The sequence below is a fragment of the Armigeres subalbatus genome, chromosome 3 (genome assembly GCF_024139115.2).
Source record: "Armigeres subalbatus isolate Guangzhou_Male chromosome 3, GZ_Asu_2, whole genome shotgun sequence".
NCBI classification, from domain to species: Eukaryota; Metazoa; Arthropoda; class Insecta; order Diptera; family Culicidae; genus Armigeres; species Armigeres subalbatus.
In genome coordinates, this window is record NC_085141.1 from 184,588,765 (window position 1) to 184,609,652 (window position 20,888).

The following is a 20,888-nucleotide window of genomic DNA, read 5'->3' on the forward strand; positions in this document are numbered from 1 at the left end:
TAATGGACAGTAACCGCCGCTACAAGAATTCCGATCGATCGCTGCAAATGGATTTGAGAGAATTCCACACCTACAAATTTCTCACAAAATCATTGCCTTTTCACAGATTTTTCCTAAATAAACTTGCTTATCAACATCGTCAATACTTTACCAATACGGATTATATTGAAATGGTCCCGTGGGAGCATTTTATAACCGAACTTCACTCATGGTTTATCATCATCATCATCACCTTGCATAACGATCTTCCACACAAAAGTTTATCGAATAACTTATGGGCCCATATTCTAACACATGTTATTCACTTTTTTTTTCCTTCTTCTGCTCGCTGAAAGTCGGTAGCTCATTTTGTGTCTTGTTTGGTCGACTGTATTCTTCGATGTTATCATTTTTTTCTAATTCTTGAACAGACGTACCCGAATAAAAAAGTCCAATAGAATTACAATAGAAAGTATTGTAACAATACGATAAATTTAATTGTAATTACAATAAACTCTATTGTTGCTCACAATAGAATAACAATTAATAATATTGTTTTCCACCATAAATCCTATTGTAAATGGAAGTTTTACAATAGAAAATAGGGGTTGTTAGTTACCGTAACAATAAAAAAATCGTTTATTCAATCGTTTGATATTTTAATAAACTTTTGGAATTTTATTAAAATTTCAACATTTTATTAAAACTTTATTATATTATTCTCAATTTAATTTTAATGTATGGATTACGTTCGATTAACACATTATTTGGCAAAGCACACCATTAATTATATATGTTAAATTAAAATTATATAACAATTAGATGGATTCCACGAAAATTATTGAAGAATGATTCATAAATGGGTGATTTCCTCCTCTTAAATACTGTGCTGGATTAATTTGGACATTCCCATCATATTTTCCATGGTGGCTCTTGTGCACTTCTTATGATTCAGTTTTCCTCTAGTATAGGAAAGAAACATTGTTTTATATTGTCAAACAAGCGAATCGAGAAACACTTATCTTTGATCCTATTTTTTAAATGATGATGGGCTTAGCCTTGGTTGAATATCATATTCTCGATAACTTCCATCATGGTTTAGGGATTCAAAGGCTGCATTTTTGCTAACTAGGGTTAATTTTATATGAAGAATATGGATGACCATCTATTTCGATAGGGTAATCATCGCATTTTCTTGCCGGTATCATCTTGCTAGATCTATGCTACGGTGGACTTTATCAGCCCTCATTAAATTAACCTAGTGGAAATGTAACCCTACGGCAATTATCGGATCAAACACATTCATCCATATTGTCTCTCTTCTCAAACACGTGCTTTCTGTTGCGGCCCACAGTATTGAAGTGTGTGTTTACCTGCCAATTATTGCTCCTCGTGTTGGCATAAAATGTCAGTTTCGGCATTTGAAATCAGAAAACCGTAAGCCCCGTCGTTATGCATTTTGCACAAAATTCGATTCGATAAAATGCCTTCATTCATAAAATAATTACCACATTATTGACACGATTCGAGCCACTGCGAAACACGTGTCCGAGAGGAAAAACACTCATTCTCAGACCGTTGCCAATGGGAACTCATTCTACGAACGAGCTGTCGTCGTTGAAGGACCCGATTTGAGCTTTTGCCAGGGTGCTAACGTGCTTCGCCACTTGACTCTAGGATTCATCTTGCGTTCTAGATACGGACCAGCCGACGGTGAATTCAGTTACATCACAGACTCCGGCGAAAGCGCAGCACCGAAAACGGGCTCGGAGCCAAAAAACCCGCGCGGTCAAGGCTTTTGGGAAGTTGCCTGTGCGGTTCAATTTGCAGTCGGTATCGGTACTGCTGTGCTGTGTGAGGCCCATCTGCGGATGGGTGGTTCGTGGTGATATACTGCCGAGCAGCTCACATCCAAAGTGACGAGGATTAAGGGAGAGCATTGTTATTACTTTCGCTTTATGTTTCAGGGGGGAGCTTTTCTTCGCGTTATCTCGTTTTATGCGCGGGAAGTGAAATTTTATCCCCCCCATTTCCACATGAATAGCGCCGTATCACTTCGGTGGAGGATGAGCATAGTGTTTTAGTTAAGCAGTGCTGACGACAAAGTTCAAAGTGATTGATGAGCTTTTGATGTGGGAGATAAGGAAGGAATGCATTGCCACTGTATCGTGAACTAGTGCTTTGCTCCTCCGAAATGATCTGCATGTGGTCGAGGGTGTGAAGCCGTGGCAACAAATTGCGGTAATGGATCATTTGCAGTTGGTGAAATATGTCACCGCCACATGAGGGACCGCGTGTGTGGCGGGTGAGGGTACTACAATAAAAATTTTAATGAAGGCATTCTTGTGGCAGTTTCCGCCATACAATGGAACGGCGGGACGGTGGGAATTGATTCACAGTGATATAAATTTTATGAAAATAATGGCTGGAAAATAAAAGCAGCAGCCAGCCAGTGATGCATGATTCTACTGCACTTTAAATGAATGGACGGCGTCTGTTCTCAAAATAAATTATTAACCCGAATAAAAGCTGCGTTAAATAAAAGAATAGTGCAATGAAAATGTTTGTGATGATTTATGGAATAATTGAAAACAGCGAGCTAGTGTATGTGTGAGGTTGTTCATTACCCGAGGATTAACTGCAGCGGTTATTATGGCTATATTCCTGGAGCAGTATAGTGCGTGACAAGGAAAATGGAGCAGAGGATTATTTGCATCGTTTTTGGATTATTGACCACCATGCAACGTGGGGCAGGCGATGATTTGGGTGAGTTTTCGAGTCCGTTGAAATTGATTGGGGCTTTGGGATTTTATAGGCTGCCCGTCTACGGGAAGGTAAAGCACGTATAACTTGCTATGTTCCTTAATTCTACAAGATCGCCTAATTAAAAGTTCGAAGACCCAGGTCTATTCAGTTCATAGAACTGAGGTGATGTCTGCATATGTGCGTACTTTTTCTGCTTCTTCAATAGCTCTGATTTTAGTATTTCAGTATTCTATTAGCATTTCCTTAGTTATCAATTGAAAGCTTTTCTATGCCCACCACTGCATGGATATGCATCTTGTATGGCAAGCACAATGGATACAACACGCTCAACGTCAGGAATGCCGTCCATCCAAAAACAACCTTGATCAGACCGATAAACCGATCAAACTCGCCATCTCCGGATTGGCAAGCCTACGACAATCGCAAGGCTAACTGGAGACCACCCCGTGTGATGAGGAACAAGCTTTTTGGTACCTACTTAGTCTTATTTGCCATAATTTCGGTCTATTTTTTCGCTATTGAAAATAGTTCAAAGACATTAATGAGTTTCGAATTTAAGGTCGAAACACTGTTGTTCACTACGAAAAACTAATAAAGATTGTTTCATTCCAGGAGAACAAGTTTATTTTTTACTTCATTCGTTTAGCCTACATGAATACAGACAACACTGATTCAACAATTTGACACCACAATACACGGTTCGAGGTCACATCTCTCCATCCTCTGTTGCGCTCCTCGATCGCAACGTGTTGTTGTTCTACCTGGTCCATCCACCTTACTCGCTGCGATGCACGCCATCTTGTTACAACCCGATCTGAGGCAAACGCTATATTTGCCGACTTGCTGACCGGCATTCTCGGCACATGCCCTGGCCATCGTAGCATTCCATTTTTGGCCATTTTCTGAATACTGGATTCGCCGCAGGGTTGTGTAAGCTTGCTCGTGGTTCATCCTTTGCCGCCTCCCACCGTTTTCTTGCATACCGCTAAGCACGCGTCTCTCACGCGAATACCCCGACTGCTTGCATGCTCCTCCACTAAACATGCTTTGTTTTCGACGCATTCATCAGTCCAACTTTGGTTCCCTCATGTTTCACGCGAATGTACGGAGCTGCCACCTCTTCAAATGGTCGATAGACAAGGTTAATACTACCCGTGGAGCAAACAAATTGATCGGATCTGTTGAAAATCGTACCCCAAACGCTATACAGGTAAACTTCGATATAACGTACATTTCGATTTTAAGTTTGTACGTTATATCGAAGCCTGAGTAATCATCCTTATTTTACACTATATAAATGTTGTACTATCATGTACTTTATGGGCGATTTTTTTTATATAATGCTCAGCTAGCAGTGTGAAACAGCTTTTCTTGTGAACAATTCCTACAAACTTGTTCGTTGCTAAGAAAAATGACCCGAAGAATTGTATTCGTCATTTTATTTCTATATAAGGGTCTGTTCACAAATTACGTAACGCTTTTGGGGGGAGGGGGAGGTCCCACTTGCGTTATATTTTGTTACACAAAAAGGTGGGGAGGGGGTGGGTACTACCAAATGTTACGCATAACGCGAAAATACTTTTTTTTAATCGCTGATTGAAGTAACTGCTGACATGCTTTGATCAAAACGGTGAACACGCATCAACCTATCCATACTACCCATAATTGTCCCATGTTAGTCTTTGTAGTTTTTATTTCAGAGCAGATTATACTGGCGTTTTTTTTAAATTCTAATAGACAGCGAGTTTGTTCGAAAAATTGTTGCTAAATGTTGAGTTATTTGTGACAGTAAACAGTTCAACTTAAAAATTATATTTTATCGTTATCGTATTCGTCATCACCGAAATCAATCACATAGTTTGTTATGCGTAAAAACAAAAAGCAAATATTGTATTTCACGACAGAACAGCCCCTCAAAGCTATTTGAATGGTCATGGTCACAAATTCTATTTTCGTTTCTACTAGCTGTATTCTTAATGTCCTTGGTTTTACTAATGTGTTGTTCCTATTCTAACAGTGTTCAAAAATACCAAAAGCCACATGCTTCAGTGAAGGGAAAAATCAGCATTTAAAATTTTCACAGTTACGCGTTATACGGGGGAAGGAGGGGTACCAAAATTATTACTTTTTTTTACGGCACTGGAAACACAAGGCTTGCTTTTTGTTGCACCCTTTGTTTTATATATTGAGTATCCGGGATCTTCAGTGTATTTAACCTTTCCGTCCCCAACGTCTGTTTTTAAGGGCTTTCAAAAATCTAAACTGCTGTTAAAAACGCATTTCTTGACCGATTCTTTCGCAACAAGTTGCATTCCATCCGGAAGGATCTCAATTTTTGATTTATACCAGTTTCGAGGCTATCCACAGTACGGTATCAGAATTATTCCAGATTCCGTTGGGGTCAGTTGTCCCCGGAATAAGTGGCCATTTACAATTTTAAGTCAAAACAGGTCGTGCGACACCTCAAACTTCATGATTTCACAAAGCTATGATGCGAATGATATTTTTAGGGTTCCTGGCCCACTCGGACTCAATCTGGCCACATTGGTCACAATCCGGGGACCAACGGAATGGCCATTTTTTAAATTGATGCAAAATAGGTCGTGCGACACCTCAAACTTCATGATTTTACAAAGCAATGATGGGAATGATATATTTAGGGTTCCTGACCCACTCGGATACAATCCGGCCACATCGGTCACAATCCGAGGACCAACGGAATGGCCATTTTCAAAATTGATTCAAAATAGGTCGTGCGACACCTCAAACTTCATTATTTTACAAAGCAATGATGGGAATGATGTCTTTAGGGTTCCTGACCCACTCGGGTACAATTCTCGCTTAACTTTTCAAAAGGTCCTAAGTAACATTTTTTTCATGATTTAATTTGAATAATGCAATCAACGTATTTCATGTTAATCTGTTGATTGCAATACTCAAATTAAATCATTAAAAAAATGTTACTTAGGACCTTTTCAAAAGTTAAGCGAGAATTCGGCCACATCGGTCACAATCCGGGGACCAGCGGAATGGCCATTTTCTAAATTGATTCAAAATAGGTCGTGCGACACCTCAAACTTCATGATTTTACAAAGCAATGATGAGAATGATACTTTTGGGGTTCCTGGCCCACTCGGATTCAATCCGGCCACATCGGTCCCAATCCGGGGACCAACGGAATGGCCATTTTCTAAATTTATGCAAAATAGGTCGTGCGACACCTCAAACTTCATGATTTTACAAAGCAATGATGGGAATGATATTTTTGGGGTTCCTGGCCCACTCGGATTCAATCCGGCCACATCGGTCACAATCCGGGGACCAACGGAATGGCCATTTTCAAAATTGATTCAAAATAGGTCGTGCGACACCTCAAACTTCATGATTTCACAAAGCAATGATGAGAATAATATTTTTAGGGTTCCTGGCCCACTCGGATTCAATCCGGCCACATCGGTCCCAATCCGGAGACCAACGGAATGGCCATTTTCTAAATAGATGAAAAATAGGTCGTGCGACACCTCAAACTTCATGATTTTACAAAGCAATGATGAGAATGATAATTTTAGGGTTCCTGGCCCACTCGGATTCAATCCGGCCACATCGGTCCCAATCCGGGGACCAACGGAATGGCCATTTTCTAAATAGATTCAAAATAGGTCGTGCGACACCTCAAACTTCATGATTTCACAAAGCTATGATGCGAATGATATTTTTAGGGTTCCTGGCCCACTCGGACTCAATCTGGCCACATTGGTCACAATCCGGGGACCAAAGGAATGGCCATTTTTGAAATTGTTTCAAAATAGGTCGTGCGACACCTCAAATTTCATGATTTTACAAAGCAATGATGAGAATGATATTTTTAGGGTTCCTGGCCCACTCGGATCCATTCCGGCCACAATCCGGAGGACCTACGGAATGGCCATTTTCTAAATTGATGCAAAATAGGTCGTGCGACACCTCAAACTTCATGATTTTACAAAGCAATGATGGGAATGATATTTTTGGGGTTCCTGGCCCACTCGGATTCAATCCGGCCACATCGGTCACAATCCGGAAACCAACGGAATGGCCATTTTCTAAATTGATTCAAAATAGGTCGTGCGACACCTCAAACTTCATGATTTTCCAAGCAATGATGGGAATGATATTTTTTGGGTTCCTGGCCCACTCGGATATATTCCGGCCACAATCCGGAGGACCTACGGAATGGCCATTTTCTAAATTGATTCAAAATAGGTCGGGCGGCACCTCAAACTTCATGATTTCACAAAGCAATGATGGGAATGATGTTTTTAGGGTTCCTGGCCCACTCGGATTCAATCTGGCCACATCGGTCACAATCCGGGAACCTACGGGATGGCCTTTTTCTAATTTAATTCAAAATAGGTCATGTGACACCTCAAACTTCATGATTTTACAAAGGTATGATGGGAATAATACAAGGGCGTGGCCAGAGTGGGCAGGTTGGGTTCAAGAATTCTCCTTGAAATCCTTGAAAAGTTCCCCTGGGAACTTCTAAATTCCTCCGGAAAGTAATCCACAAATTCCTCTGAAAATCGTTCGAAAATTTTTCTCATTTAATTGTAATTTCTCCTTATCTAGAAACCCCTCACTAAATTTGTTTTTTAGGAAATTCATGAGGAAATTCCTTGAAGATTTCTTTTCTTCTCCAATTTTTCCTTCTAGACATTTCTTTGGCTATTATTCCAGAAAAAACCTCCGGCATTTCCTTCAGGAATACATTCGTGAGTTCCTTCAAGAATACAAACGGAATTTCCTTTCAAAATTCCGCTAGAAGTTTCTTCAGAAATTTATGACGGAAATCCTCCGATTTCGCTCCACAATTTCACTTGTAAATCTATAAGAAATTCCTTCGGAAATTCTTCTAGGAACTTCTCCGGGCATCCTCCAGGAACTCTTCCTTAAATTCCTCGAGGATAACTTTCAGGAGTTTTTCCGGTAATACCTCCATAAATTTAATAGCGAAATCCTCTAGGATTTCATTCTGGAATTCTTACCGCTATTACTTCAGAATATCTTTCAAGAATTCATCTAAAAATTTCTTTAGAAATTTATCCAGGAATTCGTCCATATATTTCCTCGGAAATTCTTCCAGGTATTTTCCCGGGAATTGCTTCAGGTACTTCTCCAGAAATTCCTTCAGGAATTTCTCCCGAAATTTTTCCGTGGAATTGTCCTGGAATGCTTTCCGGACTTCACAATTCACTCCAGAATTTAAACTCGGATATTAATTTGAGAATTCCTCCAAGATATCGTTCAAGAGTTCTTCCAAGTATTTCTTCAGAACTATCTCTGGGAATTCATCCGGTAATTTCTTCAGCATTTCATCTGGGAATTTCTGCAATAATTTCACCTGGTATTTTTCCGGGAATTCCTTCATATATTTATCCAGAAATTCCTTCATGAACTTCTCCAAGAATTAGTTCGGGACTTTCTTGTGAGAATTCTTCCGGAAGTGCTTGTGGGACCTCCACCAGGAGTTTTTCCAAGAGTTCCTCTGTGAATCCCTCCAAGAACTTCACAGGGAAATCGAGGAGGATATATGGCAGGAATTTCATGGGAAATGGACTTTCGGAAGTTCGTCTAGAAATTCAGCTCTGGGTATTCCAAAGACTGTTCCTCTGAAAATTTCTCCGGGAGTTCCAGCAGTAGCTCCTCCGGGAATTCATTCGGAGAATTTCTCTGGGAGTTGCTCTGGAAGATCTTTTGAGAACTCTTCCAGGAGTTCCTCCTGGAATTCTTACGGAAGTTCATTTGGGAAATCATCCAAGAGTTCTTACGAGAGCTACTCTAAAAACTCTTCCTGTAGTCCTTTAATAAATTCCTCCAGAAGTTCCATCGGAAGTTCCTCCGAAAAATCCTCTGATAATTTCTCCGGAAATTCCTCCAGAAATTCCTCCAGGAGCTCCTCCGGAAATTACTCCAAGAGTTCCTTCTTAGAGGAACACTCGGGGGAACTGCCGTAGAAATTTTCGCAGGAATGCTCATAGAAACTGCCGGTGGATCTCCTGGAGGAATTCTTGTAGTAACTGCCGAAAGAGCTCCCGGAGGAATTTCAGGAGGAACTCCTAGCAGAATTCCTAGAGGGACTCCCAGTGAAACTATTGGAAGAACTTTGGGAGGAATTTCCAGCTAAATTTCTGAAAAAGGACTAAATGATTTCCTGAAAAAAGACTGCATGATTTCCTGGAAGAGCTACTGGTGGAACTGGAGGCATTCTTGAAATAACTTCCGGAGGAATTTCTGAAAAAACTCCCGGGAGAATTTTCAAATGAACCCCCGAAGGAACTGCCAGTGAAACTACCAGAAGAATAATCGAAAAAAATCTTGGATAATTCTTCTTATACACAAATCTCGTCTAGCTGAAACTTTTTAGGGGTATATAGCTGAGCTGGTTCATCATCTTCACCAGAGGACCTCCCGGAGATTACCTTCAAGAGCTGCCAGGGAAATTCTCGGTGGAGCTTCTGGAGGATTTTCTATATAAATTCCTGAAGAAGCCTAACTGAATTCCATAAAGAAAGCTTGAATGAATTCCCGGAGGAAATTCTGGAGAAAATCCTGCAGGAACTCTTTGAGGAACTGCCGGTGGAATCCCAGGAGGAACTCCGGGGGGAATTTTCAGAAAAACTCCTGGAGGATGTCCCAGTAGAAATCTTGAAGTTTCCACCGGAATTCTAACAGGATTTCTTTGGGAATTAATCTAGGAATTCCTCCGAAAATTCCATTATTGATTTCATTTACGGTATAATTTCTGTATAAATTTTCGGTGGAAACCCTGGGTGTCTGGATTGTGACCGATGTGGTCGGATTGAATCCGAGTGGGCCAGGAACCCTAAAAATATCATTCTCATCATTGCTTTGTGAAATCATGAAGTTTGAGGTGTCGCACGACCTATTTTGAATCAATTTAGAAAATGGCCATTCCGTAGGTCCTCCGGATTGTGGCCGGAATGGATTCGAGTGGGCCAGGAACCCTAAAAATATCATTCTCATCATTGCTTTGTAAAATCATGAAGTTTGAGGTGTCGCACGACCTATTTTGAATCAATTTAGAAAATGGCCATTCCGTAGGTCCCCGGATTGTGACCGATGTGGCCGGATTGAATCCGAGTGGGCCAGGAACCCTAAAAATATCATTCCCATCATTGCTTTGTAAAATCATGAAGTTTGAGTTGTCGCACGACCTATTTTGCATAAATTTAGAAAATGGCCATTCCGTTGGTCCCCGGATTTGGACCGATGTGGCCGGATTGAATCCGAGTGGGCCAGGAACCCTAAAAATATCATTCTCATCATTGCTTTGTGAAATCATGAAGTTTGAGGTGTCGCACGACCTATTTTGCATCAATTTAGAAAATAGCCATTCCGTAGGTCTTCCGGATTGTGGCCGGAATGGATCCGAGTGGGCCAGGAACCCTAAAAATATCTTTCTCATCATTGCTTTGTAAAATCATGAAGTTTGAGGTTTCGCACGACCTATTTTGAATCAATTTAGAAAATGGCCATTCCGTTGGTTTCCGGATTGTGACCGATGTGGCCGGATTGAATCCGAGTGGGCCAGGAACCCTAAAAATATCATTCCCATCATTGCTTTGTAAAATCATGAAGTTTGAGGTGTCGCACGACCTATTTTGCATAAATTTAGAAAATGGCCATTCCGTTGTTCCCCGGATTGGGACCGATGTGGCCGGATTGAATCCGAGTGGGCCAGGAACCCTAAAAATATCATTCTCATCATTGCTTTGTAAAATCATGAAGTTTGAGGTGTCGCACGACCTATTTTGAATCAATTTTGAAAATGGCCATTCCGTTGGTCTCCGGATTGTGACCAATGTGGCCAGATTGAGTCCGAGTGGGCCAGGAACCCTAAAAATATCATTCGCATCATAGCTTTGTGAAATCATGAAGTTTGAGGTGTCGCACGACCTGTCTTGACTTAAAATTGTAAATGGCCACTTATTCCGGGGACAACTGACCCCAACGGAATCTGGAATAATTCTGGAACCGTACTGTGGATAGCCTCGAAACTGGTATAAATCAAAAATTGGGATCCTTCCGGATGGAATTCAACTTGTTGCGAAAGAATCGGTCAAGAAATGCGTTTTTTACAGCAGTTTAGATTTTTGAAAGCCCTTAAAAACAGACGTTGGGGACGGAAAGGTTAAACTAGGACACGATGGGGCACGTGACTCGCTAAATTGAATATTTTCATAAATATTTAATTATATACGCCAACAATATTCTGAAAAAAAAAGCTGATATCACGGTAATTTTTAACAATTTTATTCGATATATCCGATGGATTTTCAGATTGGCGTAACTACCTCCGATGCCTAGGGGGGGCTATAGCCCCTTTATATTTCTTCTCGAAGTTGACCCTCTTTTTGTGACTTGTGCTGCTCGGGTTATCAGCGATAATGTGACAAATGCAGTTGAACCACCTAAGGCAATTGCGGATCCATCACACTCATTCACAACTCACAGTCTATGTTTAATTACGCTCGACTAGCGTCAGGCAGTGGATATATTTGCATGCTTCATAAATATTCTATCTATCTCAAATGAAAAAAAGTAGTGCAACTTTCCATGGATTCCGCCGAGAATCTTCCAAGAATTCTGATGAGAATCCTTTAATGATCCTGACTGGAATATTCCAGGGACTGCGACAAGAATTTCTAGATATTTATTTCGACATGAATCCTTCAAGAATACCTCCCGAGATTATGAAGGGAATCAACCAGAGATTTCGGAGGGAATGTTTCAGGAATTCCAACGGAAAAATTTCAAGGATTGCGACGAGAATGTACCAGGGATCCTTCACCCTCCAGGAATTTCGACGGGAATTTAAAGGGGAATATTCCAGGGATTTCGTTGAAAACCCTCCAGGAATTCCAATATGATGGCTCCAGGTATTTCATGAGCAATGTTCCAGGGATGAAGACGCATACCGTCGAAGGATTCCGAAGCAATCCGTCGAAGGACTTCGAAGCAAATCGTTGAGCGACTCCGAATTAATCCTTCAGTTATTTCGAAAAGAATCCTCCAGCGATCCCGAAGGGAATCCTCCAAGGATGTTGAAGCAAATCGTTGAGGGATTCCGATGCAAATCATCAAAAGATTTCGAAGCAAATCGTCGAATGGTTCCAAAAAAAATCGTTAAGCTAAACAAAATCTATGAGAAATTCTGAAGCAAACCGTCGATATATTCCAAACGAATCGTCGAATGATTCTGAAGCAATTCTTCGAGGGATTCCGAAGCTAATCGTCAGCCGGATTCCTTGTCGTCTAGAGATCCCAACGCAGATCAATTGCAAAACGTCGAGAGACTCCGAATTAAATCTTCAAAGGATTACGAAGCAAATCGCCGAAGGATTCTGATTTGTCAAGCAATTCCTAAACCAATCTTAAAACGAATCTGGAGATATTCCGGAGCAAATCAACGAGAGATTCTAAAGCAAATCCTCCATGGATTTTAAAGGGTATTTTTCACAGATTCCCAAGGGTATTGCTTAACAATACTGGAAATAATCCAGTAGGAATTCTTCTGGATTACGATTGGAATACTTCAATGAATCCAAAAAGAATTCTTTAGAGATTGAAGTGAGAATTCTTCTCGGATTCTGATGAGAATCCATCTCGGATGCTGATGGGAATCTTTCTCAGAATTCAGAAACAAGCTAATTTTTCTTCCACTCATTTCATTAAGTATGATAGATTGAATATGAGATATAACTCTTTAGTCTCCAACTTTTTCGGTATTTCATTATGAAACTGATATCACTGCTAACCAACTTATCAAATCCTAGGGGGGGGCTAATTTTTTTCTAGGGAGGGCTAAGCCCCCCCTAGCCCCCCCTTATTTACGCCAATGGCATTTTCTAGAGAAGTTCCTGAATAAAAGTCTGGAGAATTTTATAATGTTTTCATCGGAAATTCCTTTGATATTTTTTTTCAGAGATTCCCTTAGGAATTCTTTTCTTCAATTAAATCATACAAAATACCTGAATTCTATCCGATATTTTGTTGGATGTATTCTTCCAGAAATTTTAATATTTCCTTGAAGGAATTTTCAACAAAATGTTTGAAGGATTTTTTGATGGAATTTTCAACGAAAAAGTCAAAGATTTCCTAAAGGGATATGCCAAGAAATTCCAAACGGCTTTTCCAAACTATTTCCCAAAGGAATGCCTAAAAAATCAAAAGAATTCTCCGAAGCGTTTTCCGCTAGTATTACGGAAAAACAATCTAAAGGAATTTCCTGAGAAATGTTTAAAGAAATTCTGGAAATTCTGAAGAAAATTCCAGAGGAATTTCCGAAGAAATTTCTGAAAGAGTTACTGAATAAAACTGAGGAATATGCACAGTAATTTTCTGCAGAAAGATTAGAAATATTTGGTGGAGAAAGTTCTAAACGAATTTCTGGAGGACTTTTTAGGATATCCTTTTTTTTTAATTTTAATTAACATCTTTTTTTAATTTAGAAATTAAGTTCGACGCTAGGGATCTCCGGTGGAATTCCTGAAGGAACTCTTAAATGAATTCCTAAAAAAAATCTAAAGCAACTTCCAAAGAAATTCTTAAGCGAATTTTCAAAACCTTAATAATTTTCCGAAGGAATTTGTAAAGGAATTCCAGAACGAATCTCCAAAGGAATTTTTGAAGGAATATCCAAAGGAATTACCAAAATATTTTCCGTAGATCTTTCTAAAGGAGTTTCGGAAGGTTTTTCCGGATAATGTTTAAAAGGAATTCTTGAATATATTTCTAAATGAATGGTTCGAAGAAGTTCCTAAAGAATTCCAGGAAGAAGTTTTGAATTCCAAAGGAACTCATTAGGTAGATTCTGAAGTAATTCTTAAAATTCATTCTTTTCAAAGAAACATTGAGAAGGAATTTAAAAATAATTTTTAGATTTATTTCCGAAGTTGTTTCCGGATGATTTTTCAAAGAAATCCCAGCTAGTTAACCTGTCTTTAGAGCCCTGGCCTTCCTCGCAGCACTGCACCACTCTTTTCTCCCTCTTCTTCCTTCCTTCATTCTGTAGCTGTGCGGGCTTACCGGTGGTATCGCTGGGTGGCTTGGAGATCTTCCTCGCTTCTTGCTTCGTTACAACTCGACCAATAAGAAGGGCGATCGACTATCAGCGGAAACAATGCCGGATTGGGCCGACTACGGAACCAGGGAATTACGGCGGTTCTTGCTGGGGTTTTCAACGTAAAGACCGTGGGGTTGTCCTCAACGCCTTCTCTTGTTCCAAGTACTTTCTCTCTACTCTTCAATTTCCAAGAATTGCCGGAGCTCCTGAAGGAATTTCCGAATGAATTCCTGTAGAAATCTAGGAATTTCTTCGCAAATTCTATTTTGAATTCCCTCCTAAATTCCTTTGGGAATTGCTTGCAAATATATTCAGGAAACTCCTTCGGAGATTCTTTTAAGAGTTCCTTCAAAAATACCATTCCTTAAAATATTCTTCCAGAAACTACTTTACGAATTCGTTTTGAAATTTTATTCAGTTTCTTTTAATCCCTTCATGAATTCAATCAGATTTTTTTAAAGAATTAATTCGGAGATTCTTTTTGAAACTATTTTAGAATTTTCTACAGGAGTTCCTCTACAAAATTCACCAGAAATTATGTTGGGAGCTTCTCCAGGAATTTCCTCTAGGATTAATTTTAAAATAATCTGGTACACATTTCAAGCTTGGATCTACAATACCATTACTTCACTCGACATCAGCTGACTTAGACCTGAAAACAACTCGTCATCAAATCTGACTTTGACTAATATCAACTAGACATGCGTAAAACCTCATTAACTCAATATCATCCAATACCTCGGGAGAAATTCTGAGGATAGTGCAAAGTGGGGAAAACAGTAATTAATGTTATGAAAACTCATATGTGAATATGTACGTTATGTGGAAGATATTGATTTGGAAAATGTATTGGAGGTAACCACTTTCCCTTCGATGGGACTCGAACCCATGACCCTACAGTACGCTAGACTGGTGCTTTAACCAACTAAGCTACGAAGGACCTCCGTCGGGCTTCGCAACCTAGCGGCTACTGAACGAGCTCGAGATTCCCAAATTGGACGCATAGTCAAATCACTCGCAATCCATTTCTCAAGCCAATACTTCCACATGTGTATTGTACACGTCCACATTAGAGGAGCGTGAGTATTTAGAATGTCTGGCGTCTATACACATTCTTCATCAGCAACGGTACTGATCAAGTGAGGTTGTGTAAGCTATTTGCCAGTCGGTCGTACTGTAGGGTCATGGGTTCGAGTCCCATCGAAGGGAAAGTGGTTACCTCCAATACATTTTCCAAATCAATATCTTCCACATAACGTACATATTCACATATGAGTTTTCATAACATTGTAAAATTAACGTCCAAGTCGGGTGGTTTAACCCCCGGAAATAGGCAATTACCTTTGATTGAACTGAACTTGAGTTGCGTGCTCTTGCCTACGCAATGCGGTCGGGTCTGAGCTTGACGACCGACTGGCAAATAGCTTACACAACCTCACTTGATCAGTACCGTTGCTGATGAAGAATGTGTATAGACGCCAGACATTCTAAATACTCCACGCTCCTCTAATGTGGACGTGTACAATACACATGTGGAAGTATTGGCTTGAGAAATGGATTGCGAGTGATTTGACTATGCGTCCAATTTGGGAATCTCGAGCTCGTTCAGTAGCCGCTAGGTTGCGAAGCCCGACGGAGGTCCTTCGTAGCTTAGTTGGTTAAAGCACCAGTCTAGCGTACTGTAGGGTCATGGGTTCGAGTCCCATCGAAGGGAAAGTGGTTACCTCCAATACATTTTCCAAATCAATATCTTCCACATAACGTACATATTCACATATGAGTTTTCATAACATTGTAAAATTAACGTCCAAGTCGGGTGGTTTAATCCCCGGAAATAGGCAATTACCTTTGATTGAACAGTAATTAATGCCTCTAGCTGATTAAATTAGACTCCATACAATATTGCCATCCCTACATGAATGATCATAACAATTTAGTAAATTATTTTGTAATAACTACCAAAATTAAAATTATTTTTCAAAGTGTACGTTATAACGGGGAAAAATGTACGCTATATCGAGTGACGTTATATCGAGTGTACGTTATATCGGTGGTACGTTATATCGAAGATTACCTGTATCCGGCTCTACGTATGACAGTTTGCATTTGCCACCGGGCGAACATGGTATGGTTTTTTTTTGTCGAGGGACAGCGAATGTAATTGATTAGTGTTTGGATGATCATGTGTTTGTATTGCTAGTCGGATCGGTCGCTCAAAGTGCGATCTTCCACAGTTTGTATATGGCACCGGGCATGTAGAGTGTAAAGTTCTCGTTTGACCGTATTCATGCTCGGTTCTTACTAGATTGAGTTTGTTTGCAAAAGCATAATATTAGTTTATTCAGCGAAGCAAAAAAATATGTTCTGGTTCAAAACATGATTTGTACAACAAAATTTATTTAAAAAAACGAGCAATGGGTAATGTTTTTAACATAACCGCGAGTAGATGTAGGACTTGTATGAGCGTAACGTATTTACATTTAATTTCTAAATGTTGGATCTATGGAGTTTGATTATATAAGTATTGATATTGGAAACGACAACTTCCATGCTATGTAGAATTATTAGTAAACTGTTTATTCAAAACTTCTGAAAATAAATCTAATAATTTAATACATGATTAGAATTGCTTTGTTAATTAAGCCCTCATTACTCAAGCAAATGTAAGGCATTTATGGATTTTTTATGGATGAGAGTAGGCATACGGCAGGTATTTCCGTCCATCGTCATAGGGGCTAAAACCAACGAAAGCATCGTACATTTGCAAGAACTCCACTATAGCAGAACGTTTCTCCTGAGCTTACGATTTGGTACGTATGAGTTTTACAAAAAAGCGTCTCTTTTATTGGTTTTCGAGACTATGACGAACAGACGAAAATACCTGCCGTGTCCCTATTTGAAGTTTAAAAATTCTATTAATAAAATTTTCAGACTTGGGCAAAATGTGATATTTTAGAGGAACTGTCCCGTTTTCCAAACAAAGAAATGCAGCACCAATTTCGTTGGTTATATTTGCTAACATGCGTGCTTACTGCTGAAAAAAATTTCCAACAAAAAGTAACATGTCAAGGAGCAGTAACCCTACTAATATAGAGGAGGTACTGCTAATACGTCAACGAAAACTACTTACTTATTAATGTTTTGATTCCAAACTCCGAGTCTACGTCAAGTTTAATTATATAATTTATCAGAAAATGAAAAACAAAGAATAAGATAATGTTTATTTAAATATTCTTCTGGAAATTATTTTTTGCAGACTTTTTAAAAACATTTACATGTAATACAGCGAAACGTTCCCGCTGGCGACTGCAAGCTGTGCAGGTAAACACAGCGATCGAAGGAACGAAACGAAAAATTCGCGAGCAAAAAGCACGTCAGTACGCGCTGCTGTCACTAATTATAATGACTCGCACACGGCAGGCACAGCTTCTTTTATACACGAAGAAAATTTTGCGATGGACCCGAAAGACCGTGACATACCGCATTCTGATGTCCGTGTTAGGAATGCGCGGGATTGGTTACATATGAAATTTTTGCTGGATTTGACAAGAATTGAAATTTTCAATAGCTTGTCGTTAATAATCTTAAGCTTCAATGAAATAGGCAAATTGCTGGAGAGTGTCCGAGTCGATTGATATATAAATCTTAAATATCCATCGAAAGATAAAGGCGCTAGTAACGTTCGAAATCTTCCCTTTCAGCGTAACGCTCTCGATTTCCAAAAATCTAAATGACACCCAGTATAGTAAAGAAAGACGTAAGTCCTACGTCAAAAAATCCACGTAAAAAAACACTTGATATTCGAGGAGACCGCTCAGGTGGCGAACCGGTGGTTAGCCTTCGTGTCGGTCGTTTAGCTTTGCCTGGTCGGTGCTTTCGTCGGTAGACCTCGCAGTGAGGCGTCCGTAGCTGACCGGCAGTCATTTGCCAGTTTGCGTTGTCGTCAGATGATCGAGTGGTGCTACGCTAGTGGTGGTACGACGGATAATCCCTGGCGTTAGGCGTGCCGCCCGACTGCGTGTCGATGTTTCGGGAAGAAGGGCGCTCTGGTCGTATAGGATCGGCGTCGCTACCACATGCAACGGCTCGGCGATGTGTTGAGCGATTCCGACGAATTGCTGACGATTGTAGAGCAGCGTAGTTGGATTCGGAGAGATTAGTCGAGGCTTTATGAGGTGGTTGTCGTGGACGCACGTGAACCAAAGGGTGGGGTCAATTTCGCTGCCGAGGCTGTCTTCCCCTTCTAGAACACTCGCTATAAACCACCGAAGTAGAGCGTGACACACGAGGCCAAGATTTTTCCGTTGGTCATTGCTCTCCAGGTGGACTATTGTGGCGCGCAACCACGAGACGATTATTCGCACCCAGCCGGATAGCCCAAACTATCTCCACGATCCCTCAAATTCTCCGTAGATTGGTAATCGGCGAACAAGCGATGCCGACCCAATATTCCGTAACTTTTATCTTCCGTATTATTTTAACAATCGATTACAGTTTATCACTACTGGGTTGTGCACACTATTTTCTGATAAAGAACATTATTTTAGGTTATTTTGGTCCATATTTAGACTATTTGGACTTACTGTCTTGTAATCGATTAGACTGCACGGCTCACGATTCTGCATGAACTAAAAATTGTCATAAAATTTCCTATGGATACAATTTAAACATTATTCATTTTAACATCACTACTTTAAAGCTTTTATTAATTTACTTTGTGAAACTCTTCGGATTCTGACGCTGTATCACTTCACTTTATATTAGGAAACTGTTTTTTTCTAGATCTTGATCACTCGGATGCCTAGAAGGGAATGAAAACGTGTCGTTCTTGTATTATCTACGGAGCCCTTTGATTTCTGTTTAGTACTATTCTATATTTTGTTATATTTCCGGATTCTTCAACAATTGTACTAATTGTAACCGCTGGTACATATCGATAGCTTAGCCACCCATGCATTGATTTCTCTTGAACTGTTTGTTTTTATTGATTCAAGCACATGCAATGCAAAATGTAGTGTAATCGACCCTTTCTATTTAAAACGACAGTTGCTCGTTTCAAAATAATAGTTCGTCAAAATCATCGTATAAAAAACTGGCACGGTCGCATCTCTCATTAGGGGGAATCCAGATCCAGCTAACCGACTAACTCATAACTCTTCCTGTGGTTTTTGTGGAAGCGCAGAGGTAAACTGATCTTCGAATAGCAAAAATCACCTACTATTATCCCTTCCCTCTTCCTAACTGACTACAGGGATGTGGCCTGCGCCATTATTGATCATTTGAAATTTGAGTCACTGAAACTTGCACACCGAGAATACTTGAACAATACCAGTCAATATCATTCAATTGATTCTTTGTGCAATTTCACTGATTCTAGTCAATCACGGAGCAGAAAGCATAGATATGTGTAGTCAGTTAAAGCTAAAAATAATAATTTAACCGAACGAATGATTTACATATTAATAGTCCCTGACAGGATTCGAATGAACTGGAGTGCTCGCCTGAAACCTGCACACATTTTTGCACACCATCCGTCGTTATACTTAATGGTCTTGTACGCTTCCCGGAAAAGCGGCCCTCGTTTATAATTTTTTGTAGCTCTACGCGGTATGTACTGTCGTATGCCACATTGGAATCAATTAACAGATTACTGTAGCAGTTCGCCATCTCGTAGCTCCTAATGCTGCTATTATTCTGAACGCAAGTGTAGGGTAAGAGGTTCGGTTATGGGTACCCCTGCGTATCTTTTGATTGAAAAAATATGCTGTCATTTTGACCACGGTCATCCATTTACCATAATAACATGATGTGATTTAATTGAAAAAATGAGTTTCAATGCGTACTTATACAGTAAATTGAATCTATTTTGAGGTTCAATGATGATTACCATTAACATTTTAGCACAATCTTGTTTTTGTTCACATTCCAAAAAAGGTTTAGGATCGCTTGGCCGAATATTTGAAATAGGTTTCTTTATTAAGTGTGTGTGAAGTAAGAAGTGTTTGTATTGGGAAGCAAGAAGTGTGAAGTAGTGCGAGGTTATTGGTAAGAAGTGAGATGTGATAGGTGAGAAAAATAGGAAAAATAAAGAAGAAAACCCAGATGAATCCACCAAGTGGTGATGGAGTCTTGCTCGTGTGTTATAAAAATAGTATTTTGGTCATTACTTCTGAGCCCATTGTCCGATATGTCCAATTTTCAATAGGAAATAATAACAAAGGATTCCAATGCTAGCAAATAGGTTAGGGATGATAAATGCCAAAAAAATGAGTGAGAAATTTTTACGCGCCCGTTTTTGGTATGAAAAAAAGTATTTTGGCCATAACTTCTGAGCCCATAGTCCGATCTGGGCAATTTCCAATCGGGATAAGTGCTTAAAAAATGAGTAGTTTTTTTGACGGGTTTTGCACACACACACACAATTCGTCGAACTGAGTTGATAAGTTGAGTTGAGGTATATAACACAATTGGTCTCCGGGACCTCTATAAAAAAGTTTGTTTTTGGAGCGAATATATAACCTTTGCGTATACTTTGTATACGAGAAAGGCAAAGAAGAAGAAGGAATAGAGAGAAAGAAAGAAGGAAGAAGGAAGAAGAAGAAAAAGGAGAAGGAAGTAGGAAGAATGAAGAAGGAAGATGGAAGAAAGAAGATGAAGAAAGGGAAAAAGAAGAAAGAAGGAAAAAAGAAGAAGGAAAAAAAGGAAGAAGGAAGAGAAAAGAAATAAGAAGGAAGAAAAGGAAAGAAGGAAAAAGAAAAAAAATGAAGAAGAAGGATAAAGGAAAAATGAAGTAGGGAGAAGAACGAAGAAGGAAAAGGGAAGAAAAAAGAAGGAAGAACGAAGAAGGAAAACGAAGAGGGACGAAAGAAATCCTCTGTTCTCAGCTATCAGGTCTTAGTTTACTTTTCTCTTTCCACTTTTTACTTCTCACTTCTCTTTTTCTGCTTCTCATTAATCACTTCTCATTTCACACTCTCTACTAGTCCGTAACCAGAGGTTAATTTTTTTAACTTTCCGG

The 20,888-nt window shown here is 39.7% G+C and overlaps 1 protein-coding gene across 6 annotated transcripts in view; it reads left to right on the top strand.

Annotated features, from left to right (window-relative positions):
- The first annotated feature begins 1,724 nt into the window (after window positions 1–1,724).
- The window catches only part of LOC134220649 (uncharacterized), a 121,164-nt gene continuing 102,000 nt past the window's right edge, over window positions 1,725–20,888 (top strand). Inside the window, exons 1-2 of one of the 6 annotated variants that reach the window (XM_062699753.1) lie at window positions 1,725–2,220; window positions 2,332–2,745. In XM_062699753.1, coding sequence (XP_062555737.1) covers window positions 2,673–2,745 — 73 coding nt within the window. In that variant the 5' untranslated portion in view covers window positions 1,725–2,220; window positions 2,332–2,672. Of the gene's footprint in view, window positions 2,746–20,888 lie in introns of all 6 variants that reach the window. The other 5 variants (XM_062699755.1, XM_062699752.1, XM_062699754.1 and 2 more) reach the window with 5 other exon arrangements.